The sequence below is a fragment of the Apteryx mantelli genome, chromosome 2 (assembly GCF_036417845.1).
Source record: "Apteryx mantelli isolate bAptMan1 chromosome 2, bAptMan1.hap1, whole genome shotgun sequence".
In the NCBI taxonomy this organism is placed as follows: domain Eukaryota; kingdom Metazoa; phylum Chordata; class Aves; order Apterygiformes; family Apterygidae; genus Apteryx; species Apteryx mantelli.
The window spans coordinates 110,968,306-110,993,242 of record NC_089979.1 but is presented as its reverse complement, the minus strand read 5'-3'; the positions used below and the strand labels follow the sequence as shown (position 1 = coordinate 110,993,242).

General features: G+C 39.2%; 1 protein-coding gene across 1 annotated transcript in view; it reads left to right on the top strand.

Moving 5' to 3' along the window:
* HECW1 (HECT, C2 and WW domain containing E3 ubiquitin protein ligase 1) overlaps window positions 1–24,937 on the top strand; it is a 203,541-nt gene that overhangs the window by 141,984 nt on the left and 36,620 nt on the right. Inside the window, exons 12-21 of the mRNA XM_067291220.1 lie at window positions 2,637–2,767; window positions 5,298–5,419; window positions 8,334–8,519; window positions 9,134–9,268; window positions 15,938–16,043; window positions 16,248–16,344; window positions 18,376–18,459; window positions 19,477–19,586; window positions 21,822–21,942; window positions 23,327–23,440. Of these exons, the coding sequence (XP_067147321.1) occupies window positions 2,637–2,767; window positions 5,298–5,419; window positions 8,334–8,519; window positions 9,134–9,268; window positions 15,938–16,043; window positions 16,248–16,344; window positions 18,376–18,459; window positions 19,477–19,586; window positions 21,822–21,942; window positions 23,327–23,440 (1,206 nt within the window). The remainder of the gene's footprint in view (window positions 1–2,636; window positions 2,768–5,297; window positions 5,420–8,333; window positions 8,520–9,133; window positions 9,269–15,937; window positions 16,044–16,247; window positions 16,345–18,375; window positions 18,460–19,476; window positions 19,587–21,821; window positions 21,943–23,326; window positions 23,441–24,937) is intronic.

The window sequence follows — 24,937 nt, the reverse complement described above, 5'->3', positions numbered from 1 at the left end:
TACAGGGAATGCAAAATTGAAATCCAGGCTTTGGGCAAGCTCCAAAGAAACATCCCTACTTTTTATTTTAAAGAGCCTTGCTCATTTTCTACAGCATTACCTGAACTTGCTTGCTTGTTAGCAAAGTAGATAACAGCCATTGCTGTTCAAACTCTGTTGGGAAGATCCTATACAGCATATGTGCATGTGCAGCTAGACTTGTCCTTGCATTATTTTAAGCAGTAATAAATAGCAAATTATAATCATATGGTTAAGACAGCCTCTGTGTGATATTTCTAAACCTCTATTTCTTTGACAAATCACTTTGAAAGGAGACTTAAATTTCCAGAGGCATTCCCATAGCTTTTACCTTTTCAATGTTTTCTCCAATTATTTTGTCTTTTTGTAGTATTTATATAAGACAATTTTATAATATTGAGACCAAAAAAAAAAAAAAAGTAGCCTTTTGTTGGCATACAGCTAACGTTACTGTTTAAAATTTGCCAGTAGGGATTTTCTGCCATCTAATTAAATTGAAGCTACAGTTGTTTTTTTTTTTCTATGTGCTGCTTATATCCCTTGAATATATGAACTCCTTTTTTTTCCCCCTGTTATTGGTGTCGTAAAACTCTTCCAGTATTGGAATGGAAAGTTCATTCAATTAGCCTGCAGTCAAGTGAATAAAAATGTGAAACATGGGTCTAAAACAGAGGGGCAGAACAGCTGAGGTAAATTTATGCTGTTGTGAAATCTGCTTTTTGAATTTTACCTGTTTACTTAAAAACAAAACGCCCAGTCTTTTTAAAAAATCTTCTAAAAATGCTGTTTATTGAGCTATCAAAGCATATATTAAATGTAGCTTTAAATGACTTTGATTACTGGGGGAAAATACATTGTACTGTGTAAGTTTAGCATATATCTCTTAAAACTTTAGTTATTTTTCTTAATTATCTCCAACCCCTCTGCCCGAGGTCAGGTTGGAGTGAACTATTGACATTGCTGTCAGTTGAGAGATATATAAAAGCTAAATTGTAACTGCTTGTCTTTAATGATCCCATGTCACTTTGAGGAACTCATTCCTGACCAACTCCTAATTTGGAATAAAGTACACATTAACAAACAGAGAGAGAGAGGAAGAAAGGAAAATGTAGAAGTCAGAAGATGAGCTGATGAAAGAAAAGAAAGTGTAAGTCATTAAAATGAGAGACAAATAATGCTGGATCAGATTAAATGCAGCCAGTAGAGCTATCCCAGTTTATATCAGTACAGGAATGCAATCCAGAAATAAGGATTAAAAATATCAGGGTGGAGTTAAAGCTAATTAAAATAATTCAGAGAGCCTTTTTCCTTTCTTTCCCTCTTTCCTTTTTTTCTTTCCTTCTTTCTTTTCTTTCTTTCCTTCTTTTTCTCTCTCTTTCCTTCTTTTTCTCTTTCCTTCTTTTTTCTTTCTTTCCTTTCTCTTCTCTTTTTCTTTCCTTCTTTTCTTTCTCACTCTCTCTCTCTATGTTTTTATCTTTCAATATGTAAAAAGACTTGTTATATTCATAGGTTGCTAGTAAAACCAAAGAATCTTGATTTCCCATCTTATTCATCTGTTTATGTGGGTGAACATGTTAACTAGAATTTGTTTTTTGTAGTGCCTATTTGAAACATTCCAGGTTATTCCCACAGCCTTGTAGATACTTTGATCCTGATCTGGTAGAGTGTTTAAGATTGAGCTCTTTTCTAAGGCCATGATTAGTCCTGTTGTCATCAATTAATATGGAAATTAGTTCCATAATTAATATGCAAATGACATTATAGAGTTTTAAAGCTACTTGCAGGTTTTAGTTCAGCATTTATTTCTGTCCTCCTCACAGCTGTTTGCTTATCTCTATATTGTTTCTTTTTCCTTGCTCTGCAACTAGATATCACCCAACTCAAGCTAAATACCCCATCCCGCTAATTTCCAGAAATAGCATAACACTTGCATCCTCACCCGGTTCACTCAGCTCATGTGTTACATCCTATTCTCCTTTTCTGTATGTGTCATATCAATTAGACTGTAAGCTCTTTTAGCTTACACTACCTGCTAGTCTGGGTGCCACATCACCTAGCACAATGGAAGTATTCTCAATCGGTGGCTATGCAGTGTCATGATAAACACACTGTCAGCACTCATAATAGCCTTTGCCTTTTTAGGGTTGACATGTGCATCCAATATTGTAATAAGCAAGACTGAAGGGTACTCAGTGCATCACAGGATTGATCCTTACTTGATTGGTTATGTTACCGTAAGACTAATTGAGAGGGGGACCCATGATCCATCGATATTTTTAGGTGCCAGACGTCCAAATGATTGAAATGGAAGCCTAATAGGAACTGGTAGTCTTAAATACCGGTGTAGATTTGACCTTTGACTCTTCTTGCCTTGCACTCTCTGTTGCAGCCGTTTGTTAATCAGTGCAAAATGCCTCATTTGCAATGTAATGGTTGGTCCGGGTGCGAAAAGCTGCATCAGCTGAAGAAGAAAAGAGTCAGGCATATTCTTATTATGTTGCATGCTGCAGATATAAGTATGGAATTGTTCAAAAACAATTTTCATTGTTAAGGTAGAAAGCACCAGAAAGCTCTTCTGTTAACTAAAGTACATTGTTCCTTTCTCTGAAAATATGCAGATACCAAAATATCCAGCGAACTATTGCAACAGAGCGGACTGAGGATGATGCTGTAGTTAACAACAGAGTGGAAAGAGTTCCCACTGGAGGAGGAAGTGACTCTGAGGCAGAGCCTTCCCAGCCAAGCTCAGGTATGGGGAAAAAAGCCATTCAGTGGCATGTTTGGCACCACTGAACGATGGTATTTGGTTCTGGGGAACTCTGCTTTTCTGCTGAGGACTGGAACTTCATTATAGCATGGTGCAGAAGCTACTTGAAAGAGGTGTAACCCTGAAGCTACAGTTACAAAGCCAGATACAAAAGGCCTCAGTATTTTTAACAACTGCTAACACAGACAAAGTATTTTTACTTTAGTAAAGGGTTATTTGAAATGAAAATAGAGAACGCACCAATTTTTTTCAGCTCAGCTGTTGCAAAACCTTCACTGTTTTATTTTTACTGCAGTGTGATTTTGATCTCGGGGGCTTGCCTTCTAAGGACAGTTTGTTCTCCCTGGGCATGGCTTTTTCACTGCAGCATTTGCCCATGTGGTCGCACCTGCAGTGGCCCTGGCATCAAGTATGGAATACTTGTATTTTTAAGGCTGCAGTTTTGTGGTAGCTATGAGCTGATCCAAGTGTGGGCTGCCACTGAAGGAGGCACAGCTGTCTCTTTGCTCATCACTAACTCGTATGACAACATGCTATAGCAGAGCAGAGAACAGATCTGGCTGAAAATAAACCTTTTGTCTTGTGGCTACTGCAGTTTACAGCCAGATTCTCTTATCTGGCTCTTTACATGACCAGACAAGAACTAGTGACAGTACAAAGGAGAAGAGGAGAACGTGTACCTAGGAGCAGGACAGGATGGGCAGAGAGCTGTTCCACTCTTCTTGGTGGTAGTCATACTTAAATTTTCTTAAAAATTCTGGAAACAGAGCCCAAGTATTCTGTTGGAAATAAAAAGAAAAACAAAAACAACAATCAGACTAGTGCCCACTAGACAACTTATGGACACCCAGAAATAGGTATCTGCTTTGTTGGAGAACTTGTGCCACCAAAATGAATGGTAAACAACAGTTTGGTAAAATATTCACTTATGTCTATTTGTTAGCCTGATTCTTTAGGTGCTTTTAGCTTGAAAATCAGTTTTGACCAAGAATGTTTAATATTTGATATTCAAACCCTCTTTGCAATCCTTTATACTGCAACTTATGGGAGCCTTTTACCTACATTGAAACCTATGGGGAGAACCCAGTCCTCTCTCTTAGCAGCTGAGATGGAAATGAGGTACACGTATTATTATTATTATTATTTATATTACAAGTAATGTATTACATCAGTTACATCATTTACTATCATAACCTACGTAATAAGAAAGTAATTTAATAGGAATTGCTACCAGTAAGTATTTAGGTCAGTTTATTATGTAACAATCCCTTTTTTATTTTAACCCCAAAGAGCTAATGAGTATACTATACTATATGTGATCTTAAGTAATTAGTAAATGGCCCTTGCTATACTTATTATTTTCTTTTTTAGGAGAAAAAGTCAATATTGTATATAATGCCAAGAATTAAAAGATTAAGGGGAGATGCAAATCACACTAGAATAAGAGAAGACTGCAGTATGATACATTTGCCTTTCAATTTAAAAGAAAATTTAAAAGGAAAATTTAAAAGGAAAATATCAGAAGGAATACCATTTATGCACATTTATTTACATTCTAAGCCAGTGTAAATCAGTTTAACTCCAGCAATGGATCTGGCCTGCAGTCTTAAGTGGATGGAATAATATGATGTGTCTAGAGTAAAAAAAAAAAAAAGTTGATAAGAAAAAAAAAGGAATCTATATTTATTCTCTTGACGATGTCTAAATTCAGTTTCTTTGGACTGCAAATGAAAGTTGGCTTGTGTTAGAAAATACCAGGACTGCACACTCAAGCCATAATTCTAAGAAGGAAAGCATTTAGTGGAGGTTAAGAAATTCCCACCTCTGCAGAGATCTCATTCTCAAATATTCAGTTCTGCTCCTGTGCTTCTGCATCAGCTTGTTGACAGAAAGATTCTTGAATTGATACAGATTAAAAATAATCCCTTTGCATCTGTTTTTTTTTCTTCTTATCACGTAAGTCCCCAAAACCATGGACTTGCAAACAGTCATGTCACTGCATGATGCTTTGCATCACCAACATGGAAGTGAGTAGCTGAGCAGCGGACTTCCTTAACCCTGCCTTGCTACCAAATGCTTTGTGCTGGTGAACCCCTCGGACTGGTTTGGAAATCAGCTCTATCCTCTGAAATCAACCATGGGGAGAACCACGCTCAGGATTTGACTAACAATATTGAAACAAGCCCTCAGCTGGTAAAAACTGTTGTGGTCACATTGACATGCAGCGTCAATGCAAACGGCAGTGGATATGACCCAGAGTTTTATAATATGCAGTGCAGGAAAACATCCAGGTCCTGCCCTGCCACTCTTAGCTCTGCAGCATTTACCATAAGGAGAACATCTGCTATTTTGCCAGCAGTTTTGTCTTGAAAACACAAAGGTGCATTGGGCAGGGTGGTGACATTCTTATACAGTTGCTTCTGTGGCCACACAATAAAAGTTAAATAATAGACTGCGTTGTCTGCTATGTTAATAAGATTTTGCTTTGTTTCCCCCCCCCCCCCCCCCCCAGAAATTAGGAGGGAAGGTTCCCTTTCTCCTGTGAATTCTCAAAAAATCACATTGTTGCTGCAGTCTCCAGCTGTAAAGTTCATCACCAATCCTGAGTTCTTCACTGTGCTCCATGCAAACTATGTGAGTAATTATGATTTGCTCTCTCACACTACTGCTTTCTGAGTTCAAAGGCTGAGCCCCAGGCCTTCTGTGAGAATGAACAGTGAATTTAAATTGCCTGACTCAGGGCTCAGTTGTCCTTTCTGAGCACCAGATGAGGTTGAGCATGGCACAGGCGGGCTGCTCCAAAGAAACTTTTGCTGAGATTCTGCTTCATACTAGTAATTCCCTGGCATAGCAGAAGCTCTTGCCTCATTAATATTATCCCTCCAGAATATGCAGGAAACCTTGGTTTGTGCTTGGTTGATTCTGTTTTCTTTTGCTGCAAGATTTGATGTTATTGCCTTTGGAGCCATGTTCTTGAGAAATCTTATTCAGATGCTACCAAATCTCAGGAAAATAGAGAGAGGGCAAACTTATTATTGACTCCTGCAGTTCACACTCCCAAGAAACAGGTGGCCATAATCCGTCATGCAGTGAAGGCAATACTCATTTGAGTCAGTGTAACTATTTTGGAAAAAACAAGAATCAAAATGAATCTTCAAAAATATAGATTTCTTTTTCTATAAATGCAACAAATCCGCATGTCTTCTTGCAAACCTCATGTGCACTAGAAAAAGTTTAATGGTAGATCGATCAGAAGACAGCAGTTAGGGAAATCTCACAGGGAGATGTAGCTACCAGGTTTCAGTCCTAGTTTTCTGCGTCTTGGAGGTAGTTCAGCTAGGCATACACACATGACTTCTGAATCTTTGGAAAATCCTCCTTTCCTGGATAGAATAGGCTTTCTTTTTGAAAGGAAAAGAAATTAAAACTTTAAGAATTGTCTCAGCACAGGTCTTTCACTAAAGACAGACATCCTATTCTGGCTCTGATACTGTGCAGGTTGATGCCAGCTGTTCATCTCCAATTCTCTGCCAGAGATTTTTGCCTCTGAAACCTTGCAGAGGAAGGGATATATTAACTCATCTGACTTCAGCTGAAGTAGGTTATGGAGTGCACCTAATGTCTTCCATTGACAGAGTGATATATCATGATTTATAGCTAGAAACAATATCATTTTCATTTGGCATAGTTGTTGGAGAAATGAGCAACTGATTCCATAGTGGTACACAAACAGCTCACAAGAGGCTGAATCCCAGCTTCATTTCTCACTAAAATAGAAAAAGCCAAAGGAGTCTTTCAGTTCAAACTTATAAAGTTGTCTCTGACATGGGAGCCAGAATCTGTTGAAACATCTGTCAAATACTCATACAGATGCCACTTGTACAGAAATAATGGCCCACATTACTTTTGGCTTAACATGGTTGTAATATTTTAACCACAAGCTCCTATTAAAATTTAGAGCTATTAATTATGCCAATGAAGTTGAGAGTGGAAAATATTATCCAGCAGTTAGAATTAAAATGAAAAAGCTGTCATTCTGCAGATAATTTATTTCCATGGAGGGCTAAAACTACATTACATTTTTGGTTTCCTCAGTGCAGCTAAGAGATATTCAGTCATTGATCAAACATTAGATCAAAATATAACTTCTGTTATGGAGTAGACTAGGACCTCAGCAATTTGTGACCATGGAGCTTTCCTAGGTTATAACTTAGGTTATATCTTCAAGGCAGAGATCACATCTCTTCACAACATTTACCAGTACTTATCATAGTTAGGGACCCTCTGCTGCAAGGGGTATTCTCTTTTCAATACTACCCCAGTATAGATCCTTATGTAATAAAAATAATACTTGTAAATGTTTTCTTGCATTATACTGGTTAGAATGGATTAAAAATACACACAAATTGAGAATTCAAAGTTGTTAGGTCAGATTCTCTGGACAGGTATACACACTGGAGCTAACTTCCCTGGAGTCAAGTCCTTCAGTGACCCCTTAGTGCTCCAGAAGACAGAGACTGCCTGAAATGCTTTGTATAGTGTAACCAAAGCTCTAGTGATTAATTAAATTCTTTGGGCTGACCAGTAGAACCAATGCACTTGTTTTCTCTTCAGTAAAAAGCTCATAAGGGGCGCAGATTTTTTAAAAGTTTTATGCCCTGTCTTGAGGAACATTTCCCCTAAAGTAAAAGGTCCAAAGAGTAGACTGTAGATAAGAAAAAATATTGTCATCACGTGTATTTTGTGGCACTGTATCACTGAATACACTATGGCAACAAATATGACTCATTTTGGCCCCTATTCTGCAACCAGATCAGCACAAACTCACTCAGCTCTGCATCAGTGCATATTCCTGCAAGAGTATAGTTAATGTCCATTATAAGATACAGTGATGGTGTTCAAGGATGCCCCAAGGATGGTGTTCATCTGACTCATGAAAACATATCCATCTGACACGCTTTGTAGTCAGTGCAGAAAAAAACATGCAATTCCAGGGAACTATTTATATCTTCCAAGACAGAAAATTTTAACTATCCATTTCTGTCCTATTTCTATGAAGTGACCCTAAGGTGACAAGCTCAGATGTAGACATCTGTACTGCAGTTCTCCAGAGCTGATGAATCCTATCACAAGCACCTTGATTTGAATTATAGCCTACATACATTTTCACAGCTGCCCTTCCATCTTTCTGGAATCATCTAGTCACACAAGCAGTGTTTTGCTTGGACTATGAAAGCAATGTAATAAACACAACTACATGCATAGGGAGTGAGTGGTGTCTCAGCTGACTGTCTTTTAGCAGTGAAGTAGGAGGCAGTTTGCAAGCTTGCTGTGCATAGTGTGTGGGATGTTTGTGCTTCCAGAATATATTTCTTACTTCTAGGTGTTCATATAAAATAGTCATTGAAATCATTGAAATGAAATGGAAATTGTTCTTGACTTTAATGGGATTTGCTTCAGTTCTTTTGATATACATCCCATGAAACAACCAAGTATGTTCTTTTGACATTGGAACTGATTTTTCTCACCTTTGTTTCCCATCTTATAGAGTGCCTATCGAGTCTTCACTAACAGTACCTGCTTGAAGCACATGATTCTGAAGATCCGTAGAGATGCTCGTAATTTTGAGCGCTATCAGCACAACAGAGACCTGGTAAATTTTATCAACATGTTTGCTGATACCAGACTGGAACTTCCTCGTGGCTGGGAGATCAAAACTGACCAACAGGGCAAGGTAAGAGCGTCAGCAAAACTAATCACGTTTTACACAACACATCAGACTATGTGATCACTCAGGGTTCTTTCTTGACTCAAAATTGGTGATGGTTTGGTTTAAACACAAGCAGCAAGCAAAATTATTTTAAGAGCAGAAAAAAGCTTCAAGAACAAATGTTTCAGATCATAGTGGTGACTCTCTAGCTTTCTGTGGACTATCACACGAGGCCAGGGCAATGTTGGACTAAGAAAAAAATTTAAGCCAGAGTTTAGATCTATCGTGACTGCAGAATTTGGATCAGTGTCTCTGCCTCCATGACACTTTGCTGGGTCACTTCTGGAACCATCACATAGATCAAAGCAGTGTTCCTTGATAATTTTATGCTCTTCTGTCACATTTATCTTGTGGTCATTACATATGGTTTTTAGCCTTGTAGCATCAAGTATTTCCCATGAGCTGTTCTAGCTTAGTCTGAAAAGCCCCGTTCTTTGCAAATATCCTCCACAGATTGTGCCTAAAGAGGAGATTTCAGGCACCCAGTCACCAGTGGTTTACACTTTATAATCCCACACTACTGTCACAGTGTTGGCTATCTTCTTACAAAAAAAAAGCATTTTTCTTATGTGTTACAGTCTTTCTTCGTTGACCACAACAGTCGTGCTACCACTTTCATAGATCCCAGGATCCCACTGCAGAATGGTCGTCTCCCTAATCACCTGACGCACAGGCAACATCTTCAGCGACTTCGTAGCTACAGTGCTGGAGAGGTAACAGTGATAGTATTGTTACAGGTCTTTTTGACATTAATCTTCTGTAGAATTACAGATGCTTCTTATTTTGAAGTGTTTAAACAGATTATCTTGTGGATTTTTATCTTCCAAAGGAAGTGAGGGGTCTTTTCTTTCTAAAGGGTTTATCTAAGAGCCTGCTGGTAATGAAGGTTTATATTTTCACCCTTTTCAGAATAAAATAATAAATCAATAAAGCTAAATAACTGAAGTGAAATTATGACAAAATAGATTTTTGATTCAGATTCTTTTTTTATATCCTAGCCTTGTTTTAGTAAAGGCAAGTTATTCATTATTTTTATAGCCTGATACTTCAGCAGCCTCTTGTCTTTCTTCATTCCCCACTGTGACCTTGTTCTCTGAAGAGATATGCTCCCTACAAGTATAGTAAAGCATGTTGAGGTTTGCTTCCATAGCCTTCCAGTCAGGCTAAACAAGCTTTCCTATATTTCACAGGGATGATTTTCACCACTGAGCAGCATGGGCAGGATGACAGAAGCATAAATCCAATTGCTGTTTTAGGAGGCAAAAGTACCAGCAGTCAGATTGTTCCTGTAGCAAATTAATACAGGCAAGGATTTGTAAGGGAGTAAATTTTAATGATTATTAAAATTCACTGTAGCAGGTTCAGTTTGAATACTTCCTACTGCCAAATGCACTTGGGATTGGGAGCTGGATAGGGTTTGAGGTCAGTACTTCAGGACCAAAGGCAGACCAGGCATAAGCAGCTTGGATGGGTTTTCACCATCTTGGATAAATACAGGAAAATATTTACCACAGATAGAAGTGTATTAATGAATCTGTTTCCATCACATCTTCCCTCTACTTAGCAACTTCCTTTTGGCAATATCCTACAGTTTAGTGTTGCTAGTGTGACTGATTCAAGTGATGCAAATATGAAAATCACCCTCATGATGATTCAGATTTGGGTCCCTGTTTGCCCACGGCTTGCTTAGGTATTCACCTGGTCAGGGACAGAAACACTGCTGAGTGACTCAGCAAACCTAGCATAAAAAATACACTTTATGCTGGTAGTAGGGCTGGCAAAGAACAATTTGCAATAAACCCAAAATGTCATTTACAGGAAAGGGAGTGAAAAGAGTTGAATATTTTTGAGTGATGACTCTGGAGAAATTGCAAATTGTTCGTCAAGTCCACTGATTTGGCACAATCAGCCTAGGCCCCAGTGCAAGGAGTGAAACGGGGCCTTCTGTCAGGTCAGCCATCAGTGCTGGCACCTTTCCCTCACTACTCATGGGGCCCAGGGCCCAGGGCCCAGGCTGTATCCCATGCTGGAACCAGTTTCTGCACCCTTGTCATAGGCACTAGCTTCCCTTCTGGGAGCATCTGCTGCTCTACCGGAAGGACTTCCATTGATTTCCGCAGGCTTTGGATGATTGTTTAAAAGCCCACCATTTGCAAGGAAAAGATTCAACCCATTGCAACTTGGCCCGTTTATCAAGAGCCATGTGTTCCATGCTGTTTCTTCCAAGCATATTTGGATGTGCTTTTGTCCTGTAAATCATGCTTGTATGAACACACTTAAGGCTTTGTCCTGGCCATGTGTCAGCTATCTACAATCCTGCTGGTTTCTTTGCTGAGCAGGTGGTGTGGCCTCTGGAATCTGTCACCAGGATTGTATGAAGGACCAAGAAAGACAACCACCAGTCTTGAGCATTACGTACAGGTGCCAAATGAGCATGAAGGAGAATGAAACAGTGCATCTTTAGTTGTCAGTGAGAGCACAGAAAGGAGCCAGGGTGCTGAGAAGCAAAACACCCCCACACATCTTGCACACACAGCTGACATCCTACCCAGGTGAAAATGACTCACCAGAGCATTGTGCGGACTTCCCAAGGGCTTTGTGGCGCTGCATGATCATTTGAGGAAATAGCAGATAAAAATCATAGGCAGATGAGCCTGAAGTTGTAAAAAGAAATACTCCAGCCTCACATGCTCATGGATGGCTCCTGAGCTGAGTCACATGCAGGAGTGGTTATGGTTCTAGGAAACTGATCTCAGTACTCAACTGTGGATAAAAAAGCAAAAGTAATGTCTGGAATTCTTAGAAAATGAATAGAAAGGGCTATTTAATCTAGGAGAGGACAGGTGTTACAAGAACTAAATGTTGCAAGTGAAAGCCAAGTCAGTTCACCTGAAAAGAAGGTAGGGTTGAAATTCAGTGAGAATCGTTGACCATAGGAACTAATGATTTACATGAGTATTGGGTCCCCATTTCTTCATACTTTCAGATCAAGAAATAGTGATTTTCTGGAGGATATATTTTGAGCAAAAGCAGGTTCCATTGTAGTCACCTACAAGCTTCTGAGTTCCCCTAGTAGAGGCAGGGGAATGAATGGGTTGTGGTGTTCAACTAAGGAATGGTGATCTCCTGCTCTCTGTTCTGTGACATCCAAGAATCTACTAAATCCTTTTGGCTCATCAAAATGTGTCCTTGATTCCTGCCTAATATAAACTCTGTTGTTGAATAGAATACCCCTGTACCACTAATAAAGAATTCATTTTTCATATTTCAAATATACTTTTAAGTCTCCCTCATGAAATTGGATCATATAAATATACTTTCTCAAATATAGTAGTTTTCTTCATGACATTTAAAATTTTTTCTCAGTAGAAAATGGAGATAACAGTCATGCAGCTTTTACAGAAGGCTGTCTGTTGCTTCAAAGGACTTTTATTCAAGGCTTACCCCAATTATTAATAGGCCCAGCAGAAATTCAGAATGCCCTTTTTCCCCTTAATGTGTGTGTTGTGGACTGTGTTTAAAAAAATGATTTGTGCATATAACAGTACTCCAGTTCCCTCTTCCAAGAAAGAAAGCATCCATTTCATAAATGATTCTGTAATATTTACGCTCTTCTCTATGTTGAAGTATTCTCCTAAATGAAGGACCTCTGTTAAAGCTTTTGACGTCCATCTGTGTAGATTCTTGGTATTAAGTGGTACTACATAATAATTTGACAAAAATGCTACAGATGATTCAGTAGACACTTTCTTTTTCTTCAAGTGAAGGAATTAATCTTACAGATAAAAAGTCATTGATGCTGCTCTTAGTTACCTGATTTTTGAAAAAAAGCTGAGCTAGCTGTACTGGCATCAGTACCTAAAGAGCAAAGGACAGTATGTGCTTCAATACCCTCTGCCACTGCTGTAAACAAAGCGGTGAGGAGCACTTTCCATTCCCTCTAGGAAAAATCCTTTCTGCAGTGGAAGTTACCATGTATGATGACAGTGTATAGATTTTAAAGACAAAAAGAAGGAAGAAGTAGCCATCCATAATGGAGAGGCAGGAGACCCTGGAGAGCATGAAATGCAGAGGTACAGGGATGTACAATCTCCTTACTCTCCTTACTGACCAAAACCATGAGCAAGTAGCAGGACTCAGACAGGCAGGAACCTTTCAAATCCAGCAATGATGTAAAACCCAGAAAAGGGTATTATGTCATTGAAAGGCTGTTGGTTTGTACTGTCCACTCTGGTTGCAACATCCCAGGATCAATGGCAAAGCTGTTAAACCCTGTCTGTCTGTCAGATTGCCCTGTACTAGATGAGTTAGGTCACTAAATCATTAGCAGGGTCACTTTTTTTTTAAATTAGAAAATAATGTACTAATCTAAATTAAATGATTAAATTAGAATGTCAATGCAGACAAGACAATTGTAATTAAACAGTGAATTGGAGCAATCAATTGTACTGTGTTAGCTAAAATATTGGAAAGAGGAATATTAGCAAAGTAGAAGTTAATTAGACATCTGGGAATTTTCGTGTTGTGTTGCCAGAGAAAAATTGTTTAGAGGCATAAATGTGCAAAGACCACAATCCAAACATAGTGTTAGTGATGCCTACTGATGGTGATGAAGAGAAGTACACCGCTACACAGTGTGTGGGATTTATTCTGCTAAGCTGCAGACAGAACTGGATGCTTATGTTCTAGTTGACTTTAACTTTTAATCCAGGGGAGGGAAGAAGGGAGGGGGAGTGTGAAGGCTTCCTCTCCCTTTATGAGCTGTATCCACATTTACTTTTAGACTTTCCTGCTTCAGGAGAATATGTTCAGGCATATAACCTTGCAGCACTGGAAAGCTAACCAAAAGAAAAAAAAAATCAGATTGCCTGAGTGAGGTGGGGATTCAGCCCCAAGCTGGACTGAAGGACTGTGTGGTTTCCATGTGACAAGGAAACACCAGCCAGTGCTAATTTTTGTGGGAGAGGAGTTTAACTCCTCTGTTGCTCCTCCCTTTCCCCCTTCCTGTCTTCTGGTCAGTAAGTCTTTGGTTGCAACAAGGGCCCATGGTTTTTCTTTGTCAGTTAAGCATGAGTCAGAGTCTGCCCTCAAAAACAAGCTCACCCATCATCCACATCCACAATAGCACACAAGCCCATTCTGCAGGGAGTTGGGGAAAGACATCCTCGCCTGATCTTCAGAGCTCAGTGGAAGTGGAGAAACTGAGCACACACTGTGCCTTAGAGCAATGCCAAGCATACCCACTAACACAACTGATCAGATGCAGGTGGGCCAGAGCATGGTCTTCAGCTGCCCACAAGACAGTCCAGAAGAAAGCAGCTATTCTCAGAAGGGCTTCATGTCCGCTATGGCAATGGCTTATAGTGTTCCTCTTGCACCTAAGCTTCATTCTTCTTCCATCGCACAAAGTAGATGCCGTAAAGGCCACATGCTGCCCATCACAGTGGATGCTGGGGTCACAGGATTAGAGCTGCCTAAGCCTGTTCCTGAGCTACAGTTCACAGTGCCAGTAGGCCCATGACAATGTGACAAGGAGACAAAAGAGAGGGGGAAGTTTTAGCACAGCACAGAAAGGACTTGTGTCCTACAAAGGCTTTGGGACAAGACTTAGAGAGGAAGCCAGTGAGAGCAGAAAGGGTATACCTCAAATCTGTTGCTTAACAGGGCTAGATGAAGATTATTTGAGAGGGAGGACGGCTAGTTTCACAGCCAAGGTTTTCACTGCACCTGTGCAGCTTTTGACCAAAATGTAGATGTTGTTAAAATTCCACCAATCCCTGTGGCATTAGTTGCTGTTGCAGTTAGTACATTGTATATGACCTCCTTGAAAGTTCAGTCATAAACTGCTTGTTTTTAAAGGCAAGAAGGGTTGGGCCAAGATTAGCACTTCAGTCTTTTAAATACTGCAGGCTTGACTCTGTTCTCCCTGACACTGGCATAAGTCTCTTACAGTCAGCAGATACATATGAATATAAAATGGGTGCAGGTGAAATCATAATTGCATGATGGAGCAAAAAGTTCACCATGCACTTTCACAGCAGTTTTGTGTTTTCAGTTACAGTATATTTAATTAGAATCATTAGAATTTTTCATTGTTTAACCTGTGTATTGACTAGTATCAAGTGCATTGACTGGTATCTTGTTACATATAAACATTTTATACTTTACATGTTCCAAGGAAACATGTCAGTCACATTTAGCTTCTCAGTTTTCATTTCTATCCAGTTGGAAGACCTGGCATTTGGCTGTAGCACTGAAAATGGATTGGCACTATTTGCTTGGATTCTGAGCATTTAAAATACTGGAGTATGGGCAATTTTTTCCTGAAGTGGTTGCCAAGTACTACAATTTGTTCAGTGAGAAAGAAGCAGACGCCAGCCCAGTAGAATGGCAATTGGAGTTTATATGCATCTTGTCCTTGCATCTTGTCCTGATACAGAGTTTACTTGCACTGATTTTATATCAGCGCACCTCTGTTGGCTTCGTTATGGCCATATCCTTAAGGAACATATATATGAGAGAAGTGAGTTCCCCTAAACTTGTGGAAGTCCTCGTACAGTTACCAACAAATGATGACTTACTGAAGATAGGTTTCCAGACCTCATTATATGTCTCTTATTATCCTCCTGTCTAAGCATTTTCCCACCATTTAATGTATCTCCCTTCCTGACATGATTCCCTTAACTAGACGGAGTGTTTAGGACAACAGCATTCTTTAAATTAAGTACTTCAGGTAAGTAGTAGTCATAAATTTCTTTCTTACTGCTCTTTTTATCTACTCTTAAGATCATGTTCTTTTTTCAGTGTATACACTTCAACTTCTGTTTCTAATAATGCAAGTTAGGCACACCCCACCCCCTTTGGGATAATATAGTCCTTTTCTTTGCTGTCATCTACAGAGGTGTATCTTTCCCATGTTATTCTAATATTAAATTTCCCTTCAGCAATGCTGAGTGAACATGTTGCAGTTCTTCGTTGCTTTTTTTCAAATTAATATTGCTGTAAAATTTTTGAGGTAAACAGAGTCAAGCTGCAACAAGATATTTTATAATATAGAAATTTTATTTTATTGAACCAGAGAACTCCATCACCATAAGCCCTGTATTAACTTGCATTTACTTCTGGATTCTGTTGCCTTCACGGCAGTATAAAAGAGTTGTAACAGCTATGGATAATTGCATCCCTCCATTTGGAAGCATGGAATTACCTGTCTTTTTTTAAGCTGGCTGAAGCATAAAGCTATAATTTCTGTGCAAGCTTTCTGTCCTTCAGTCAGCATCATGAACCATTCTGAAAGTCACAGAAGTAAAGATCAGATTACTGACTAATGCACTGCTAATGGTCCAGTTTTCTCATTCTCCTCCTTTCCTCCATTGTTGTAGGCCTCTGAAGTCTCACGGAACAGAGGAGTTACTCTCCTGGCCAGGCCAGGCAATAGTCTCGTAACAGCTATTCGAAACCAGCACCATCATGAGACATTACCTCTGGGTAAGCCAGCTTTGTGTTTTCTTTTTGAAGCAGTGCTCACAAAGATGCTTTCTAAGACTACTCATCAACCACATCCACTGCTTCATATTGCCCTGTGCCTCACTAGCAATGCAGTCATCATGCCCCAGCACAGTCATCGTGAACTCCAGAAGGGCCCCTCGATGGTAAAGAAAAGCCTCTGTGTGTTTTTTTTTCCTTTTCCAGCTTACAATGACAAGATTGTTGCGTTTCTACGCCAACCCAACATTTTTGAGATGCTGCAGGAGCGTCAGCCCAGCTTGGCCAGAAATCATGCACTCAGGTAGTCTTTCTTCCAGACTGCTGAAACCAAGTTCTGAGAGTGACTTTTGTAGTGGAAAAAACAAATTCTAGTTGCTGTAATAAAAAGGATGAACTCAGGCCCCAGATAAAACTGTCACCATTAAAGAGTAGGCATGGACCACCAGAACCTAAGCAGTTATTATGCTTATTTTCTACAGCCACCCAAGAAGTAAGAAGAATATAAGTACCTGTGGGCAAATAATGACAAATCTAATATCCACACTAAATATTACTGAATAGCAGAAAATCTGTGGATAACCAGGCTTCACCTATAATTATCACTTTGCTTTTCAGAAGATAGGGGTAAAATTGTGGCTCAATGGAAGTCAACAGCAAAAGCTCCCAGTTACTTCAGTGGAACCAAGATTTCACCATACCATGAACATAGTCACCGTAGATTTTGTGAAGAAATAGGAATATTATGAAGGAGGTTTTGCTTGTCTTCACTCTTCACTGATAACTTAGTAACAGTCCTTTCCAAAGTAATCAAATTATATCTTCACCTCTCTTATGGTTTTTAACCTAGTAGGTTTAAAAAAAAAAGAAAACATGGAACCAAAAGCCAGTACAATTTTGAATGCATTGTGATTCCAAAGGTTAAATTAATTGTTTGGGCCTAGAAACTGAACTGGTGTTAGTCAGTCCCGGTTAGCAGTGCCAGTGTGCATCAGCTAAGACTTTGACCCAAGCATTTAGTATGTGCTGTGCAGCAAAAAGTACAGCTGTGGTTGCTGGGGAGGGCGAGGGGGAGCTAAATGAGGGAAGAAGAAGAACCTTCAAGTTTCTTCAGTGTATTTTCTGCTGATAGCCCTCCTGGCTTGTCATTTACCCATGAGGGCCAGACAAAGAGTTCTTTGGGCGTAAGGATTAGGCTTGCTTCCTGGGGGAATGAATACATGCAAATAAAATGAGAATGAAAAATGCTTCCAGTATTCAAGATTTCTGTAACTGAGAATTTTTTATCTTCACCATCAAATTATTCCAGACTATTATTTTTTAACGGCTGTAATTTGAATTCTCATTCCTCAGAGAACAGATGATGCTTTTATCTCCTTTGGAGCAGAGAACAAAATTGACTAGTGATAGGGACTAAGACAGCTTAGCCAGTGCGTAATAAGATTTGTAACAGGATATTGAGCCCTTCACCTCCAGGTCATTGCTTTGATTATAGCTTAGGTCAGGAGTGATTCAAAGCTACCATCTGATGCCTGTTCAGTAGCCTTTGTGATATGGGCTTGTTGGTCTTGCACAAACTCTTAGGAGAAAAATGTACATCTTTTACAGGGCTTGATTCTGCAAAGCATTGTAGCCCCACCCAGCAAGGTCCTACGGCACATGCTTGACTTGAAGTAGAAACCTTTGACTTGATATTAGAATAAATATTCTTGGATACTCTAATGTTTGAAAAGCACAGTGATAGACTGGAGTGCAGCTCTGTATCTTGCATGGCCCTACCCTGCTGATAGAATCCTATCCTATGCTTCCCACTCTTACTGGCATTCATTATATGACAAAGTATATAATTTTATACATATGCTGTATAACCTGTCTGTGACCTATTGATATCAAGTATTTGTTAGAGTTGTCATTTGCCAGCTAGGACTGACAGAGATAAAGGAAGGGATATTATGTGAAACTACTACAGAAAACTGGTGTGCGAGTTGTAGCCTTAACTAAGGGAACGTCTGTCCATCAGTGGCATAAGCTACAGTGCTACACATGAGCTCAGAGGACTAGGAATCATTCTGTTTTCTAAAATATAATATAAAATCTCTTGCTTTAGGGTCAGGAAATGGAGTGATATAAATAGATTCTTTTTTAAAAGTTTGTTTAATGAGATTAGAAAATGAATCAGGGCAGTTAGGATGTTTGCCGTTTTTGTAAGGAGAAAAAGAGGAACTGACAAAATACTAAGGAATAATAACTTTATCCATAGTCCATGCCTTGATAATGGCATGTTTACTTCTTTTTTTCCTTTCTCCTCTTGTCAATAATATAATTTATGTTTCAGGGAGAAGATCCATTACATTCGGACAGAGGGTACACATGGGCTTGAAAAGTTGTCCTGTGATGCAGATTTAGTAATTCTCTTGAGGTAATCAATTTGATCAAAAGCGTAATATTGTTACTTATGGTGCCAAAGAATCTGGCTGGCTTTTTTTCAACATAATTGAAAAGATTTTGTTAAATCTTCCAGGTCGTTTGTCATTAGAATAGGATTTCATTGTTACTGATAGCCGCACAAAATAATTCCGCTGGAGTACATCAGTCAAATCTTATTTTGTGGAAGCCAGCTTCCAGTGATGCAGTGAATTCCATCACCAGCCAGCAACTCGATCAATATGGTTCTTACCATGAAGTAGCAGATGAAGAAGGATCAGATCAAAATGTTTCCTTTTAACAGAAACATTCTTGTTTCCTATTTTCAAAAAAAGAGGAAAAAATCTTGTCTTTCTCTGTATGAGTAAAGAATGTAACTGTTCATGAAACTGCTAGTTCTACCACTACAGCATTGCCCACACAAGCTGGGCCGTGTCACATTAATGAAACCCTGAAGTACAGTACAATGAGTGTTTTCTGGGTAATGTAGATAAAGCTTTTACTTTGGGTCATAGCTACTTTTGTTTAACACAGATAAGGACTTTTTTGTTGTCTTGGGCTTACACAGAAAATATGCAGTACAGCACTACCTAATGCAAGAACTTTGCAGCTTATTCCTACCACCTTCATATGAATGGTCAAAGTGCTGTGCAGGTGCCTGTATGAAAATACATGACCAAAGAAAAACAACCTGCAAGACAGATGTGTGTCTCCTCTTTACTCATTTCCAACGTACTGAAGTTGTCCCTGTGTACCACATATTCTCAGGGCTTAACTCTCTATCAGTAGACTGAGGCACTGCCTTAGCATGAAATGTCTAATAAAATTGACTTTGTTGTTCTTTGTTGCTGGTGACCATGCCTGATTTAGGAAATTTGTGGGTTTTACTAATCCATGAATTCAGAGAGCTACCCAAACTTATCACTCCAGCGGTCTTGCACCATACTGCATATTTATATTCCTTCATCTGATGAATGCGAACCAAACCTCTCTCTATCGTTTTTCCACACAGCCTTTTTGAAGAGGATATTATGTCCTACATACCACTGCAGGCTGCCTTCCATCCTGGTTACAGTTTCTCTCCTCGCTGTTCACCCTGCTCATCACCTCAAAATTCTCCAGGTAAGGGGAGGGGAAGATAATACAAAATCTTGCATTTCTGGTATTTCTCCACCTAATAATTACAAAGGGTCAAATTGAGAGCCAACGTAAATTGTCACTCTGCTGATTTCAGTGCCCACTTTGAATCTGACCCAAACTGTTTTGTGCTGGATCCGTTGCCATTGCTGTTATACGTTTGTTGAAATGTTAAAATGGCTGGAAGACAAAGATTAGGAATTGTCCATATAGAAGAAAGTATTGTCCTGCTTTTCAAATAGTTGGGAAGGATTAGGGTAAGAAGGGAAGGATTAGGATAAGAAAAGAATGGTGATTTCCAAACGTAACTCACTGACATGGAAATACATTCATGCATACTGACATTAGGTGACAGGAGCAAAGACCAACTTCAAAATCACAGGTGTATTGCAATACTTCCAGTAAAGTTAACTCCTATAAAATGCTCCTATGAAGTTAACTCTCCTCCACACTGTGTTCTGAAGACTTTGCTTCTTTCCAAGACTCATCTGTTTTAAGACTTGAGGGGATCATCTTGATCATCTAGTCTGACCTCCTGTGTTGAGCCCATTAACTTTGGTTTGAAGGGAAACAAATTTTCCAGAAAGATATGCTGTCTAAGAAGGTTATTTCCAGCTGTGATATGTCTCTGTAGTTGTTGTTTATGCTATAGAAATTTGAGGAGCAAACGTCTCCCTTTTGCCAAGGCATACAACCCCTACTGCAACCTCACTGCATGACTATGTACAGTGGCCATTTTGAGAGAATGGATAGAAATGTAATCTTAAGAAATCCGTTTTTGGCTGAGCTTTTTAAAAGTCCATTTAAATTATCTGGTTTCAAACAAAATTTATGGGCAAGAGATGTCCAAATCTCAGAGGTGGCTTAGAAAATTGGGTATCTTTTTTTAACGTGCAGAATTTAAATGCTGAACCCTTGTCTAAAGAACAACGATATTTTGTGAGAATGTCCTATTGTCACTACTGAGTTTGAACACAATTGTAAATGCATTCCCCTCCTCTGCATCAGGATAGGTCAGAAATAAGTCTCCTGCAAGACAAAAATAGAAATATTTGACCAGTACATTAGTCAGGAGGGTGTTAAAAGAACTGCGGGAGCTTTTACCTCTTGTGAAAAGATGAGAAGGGCAAATATTAATTTCAGACAACATACTGTCCGCTTCCTTATTTCTGCTGCTGGTTACATAGCCCCTGAGAACCATTCTCTTATGTCATGGGGAAAATCATCTAACAGAAGAAAAGAAGTGTCACAAGGGATTCTCTTTGCGCAGCATGTAAATACACCTTTCTGTTTTACCAGCAGAAACAATTAGTAATGTCCTTCCCTCCTGGCAACCAAGACCATGCTCCCACTAGATGTGATTTTTTTTTTTTTTGACTTCCTATGGAGGATTTTCTGCCAGATTTCTCATAAAAGGACTTGTTTTTATTGTCTTCTCTAATGAGATAGGGAAATGGGATTTCATGGATCCATTCTTTGACCCTTTATGGCATGACACTTGTTTATACAAAAGGACTAATCAGCTACTTTGAGAATGCAGATTTCAAAACAAAACAGGTCCAAAATTGCTGAAAATCTGCTGTATGTGTGAATCATAATAGGAAAATGTAGCATTTCTTCCTGACAGAAGTCCTTCTTGAAGCCACAAAGGGTTTTTGTGTTGATGGCTGGAAGTCTTTAATATACAGTCAGATTAACTCTGGGAAACCCAATTCCCAGCTTGGCCACGGCACTAGCCTCAAGATAGAGGCATTACTCTGAGCTGCAGAGGTTTAATCCTGCCAAGTAATGAGATCTCCTATACAATGCAGAGGAGAGAGATCTCTTAAAAGTGCGAAAGGGAGAGAAAACCTAAAACCAGTGACCATCACCGGGAATTACACACATCAATCTTTCTCATGTCTTTCTGATCCCTGAATTTCCATTCAGATCAATCACAGTTGAAGGCTCAGGCAACAGAAGGGCACACATAAAGCCAGTTTAACCATTCCATTAGTGAGCAGATATAGCCCCTGGAATTCATTGGAATCACTGAATTATAGGAACAACTCCATTAATGTCAGGTAGGACATAAAATGATTTGTGCACAAAAATCCTTTGTATGCCTATAAAAAGTTCCTATTGCATTTGATAGCCAGTAGTGTGTGGAAACAACAGCTGCATGATTTGAAATGATTTAAAGCCTATTACACTTTAGGAAGCTGTTCTTTTTCCCACCAGGACTACAGCGAGCAAGTGCAAGAGCACCCTCTCCATACAGGAGAGACTTCGAAGCCAAGCTACGTAATTTCTATCGAAAACTTGAAGCCAAAGGATATGGGCAAGGTCCAGGTAAAATTAAGTGAGTATTATGACAAGTCTTTCAAATAGTCTAGCATGGCATAACTTGATCTTTTATCATTACCCATGAATCACTGATAGGGAGTAGGAAGCACACCAGAGAGTGCAGTTCATAAATCAGTCATCCAGACAAGACAAGACCTTAGTCTATCCTGCAAAAGAGTGACCTTCAAGAGGCTTTCTATTTAACAGAGATATTGGTATTCTTACCTACAATTTCCCAGTAGGAAAATCATCCATTCAGAAAAATGTTCATGGTAATGAACTAGACATTACTACCAACATTACTGCATCATTGTAATGATGGAATAACTCCAAATCCTATGAATCTACATATCAGTGTAACTCAGGACCAGAATCTGACTGTACAGATTTTAGCTTGTCCATGTGGGTTTGACTTTCAGTAGCTCTTTGTGTTGGTAGCCTTCCTGGATTTGAACCAGCAGCATTTCTTGCCTCTGTTCACGTATTCTGGGGATCTGTCTCTGAGGCACTCTGTCACTGGGTTTTGAGTTTGCTTCCCAGACAGCCTGGTAGTTGGCTTGTGACTCTGTACCTACTTGTGCTTGTGCTAGTTATCCTACTTTGGCTAAAGGACTATATGTTTCTGAGGTATTTCCTGGGCATCTGGTTGAATTTATGCATCAGATTGGCTTCCTACCAAATCACATCTGTTGTGTAAAAAAAAAAAAGTCTGAAACCAGGCAATTTATTCCAGGCAAACGTCATCAACAAAATATTCCTACAGAGCTTGGAGAGTCCTAGTCATTGGTTATCCCTTTTCAGAGTCCTGTTAAGTGGATCCAAGGCAGACACAAAATAAATTCCAAAATGTCTATCTTAAAATGTCCATGTTATATGAACAAGCAGGATTTCTTGCACAGATGGTGTTTAAATGCAGTAATCATTAAGTTGTTTTAAAGGCTGGCAGAGGAGTGAGAGGTGTGTTGTATAAACAGAGTCTGATACTCCCTTTGCTTACCCTGCTACAGAAGCAGTAATTCCATGGTCATTCACTGGATTAAATCCAGGGAGAGTTTGGGGCCAATCCCAGAACAGTGTCACTTCATACACGCAGAAGACTCAGCCCCCTCTACAGAACTGATTTCTATATATAGAGGGTGTTACAGAGAACCTTTTAGCAGTATAGCTACACTTTGAACCTAATCACAGCATTATGAAGAAATTCACCTGTGAGGCATATAGAAAAGCAGAATGAAACAACTCACTGAAAACCAATAATGGTCAACTAGCTTTTGACCAGTGCACACAAATTTATCAACTTCTCTGAGAATGAATCTCTTTACCAGCTCTTGTTTACCTTCAACCTCACCTACTCACACAAGACTCAATCATTAGATCTCTATTTCTGCCTCCCTTTGCAGGTTAATTATACGACGTGATCACTTGCTTGAAGGCACCTTCAATCAGGTAATGGCCTATTCACGCAAGGAGCTCCAGCGGAACAAACTCTACGTCACATTTGTTGGAGAGGAAGGGTAGGGAACTGCTATCTATTATCAGCTGTGAAGTAACTGTTACATTGCAAAACATGGCAAGAACTGGCCTCTCTTGTTATGTGTTGTTTCTTTATTTTAATTTTTGTTTTATGTCTGAGTAAGTGATCCATCTCAGTTAGCTCAAACGTCTGTTGAAAATCCAAATAGCAAAAATGCTTCATGTTCCTATAGTACCTTCCATCTAGATGCCTCAAAGTGACCCTTTAAGTGATTAAATCTAATGTCATCCTGGTGCCATAGATATTTTTATTGTATGGAAGGTGAAACAAACTGCAGACCCATGGTTACACACTGAATCACTCTCAGGACTAAAATTAGAGACCAGGCCTTTATCCATTTTACTACTGTACCTCTTCAGAATGGATCTCTTTTGGTTCAAAAATTTTTGCTTTGCATGCCATCTGATGATCATTTGTTATCCATATGTGGACTTCTTGTTTCTGGTGAAGTGAGAAGCATGAATGCTGTTAAAAAAATCAGTCCTTGCAGTTCAGTTCACCCAACTGGAAGCTGAAAGCAATAGAATTCTCTCAGATAGGCCTTTTCTCAGGAGACTTTCTGCTGATCTACAAACCCAAGAGCCATTCATGTATGTTTAAGTAAATCACTGACCTTTTGTTTCCATATCTAAACAGAACCTTTCAAAGTCACCCTTGCTCATTTCAAGAGCTACATTATATTTGAGGCTTAATCCATATGCTTTTATAATGGAAAGACCATTGTGCTTATTTCCGGTGTTTCATATAACAAAGCCTTCAAATTCTATTTCAATAGCTTTGTATTTAAAGCTTCTTTAAAAAAAAATAAATAAATAAAACGGATAGGATTTCAGGACGCTGAAACAGTTTCAGTTCCAAACGTACTAGAACAGTAAAACTCTGGGGCAGCCATCAGAGGGTCCAGAAGCCACTGACACTATCAGCTCTAAAGTAACTTGTCAAGTGAAGAACTTCTGCATAGCTGAATTTGGCTGGAGTCCTGTTAGGTGCAGTGGAAAATAAAAGTCACCAATCTCAGTGTGAGTTGCTCCCCGTGACATCAGTAAAAGGGGATTTCTTAACTCTACTTTTTATACTCCCTGGATTCAGTATCATCTAATAAAGGCCTTCTTTTACAGCTGGTTTTGCCACTGGCTTGCAAGTAAGGCATAAACATGCAGCGTAGCTCCGTTTGTGTTTTGGAGTAGCATTCTAGTATGCTAACACTGCCCAAAGTCATGTTGTTTTCCACACATCTCTAATAACTTTTACTGTGTGTAGTACAGTATCCTCAGGAGAAGTTACAAACCAGTTTGATTTGCAGTTTCATTCATTCTTCACTGATTCATTTACATCTGAAGATACATTCCCCCAGGGTTTTTGCTGTTTAACGCTAATATATATTCTGCTGGAGGGACTCCAAGATAGCAATTTCCTACTGAAAAGAAGAGGTGATGCTCTATGGCTACCTGATGCTGTATGGCCACAGCTTCCACCA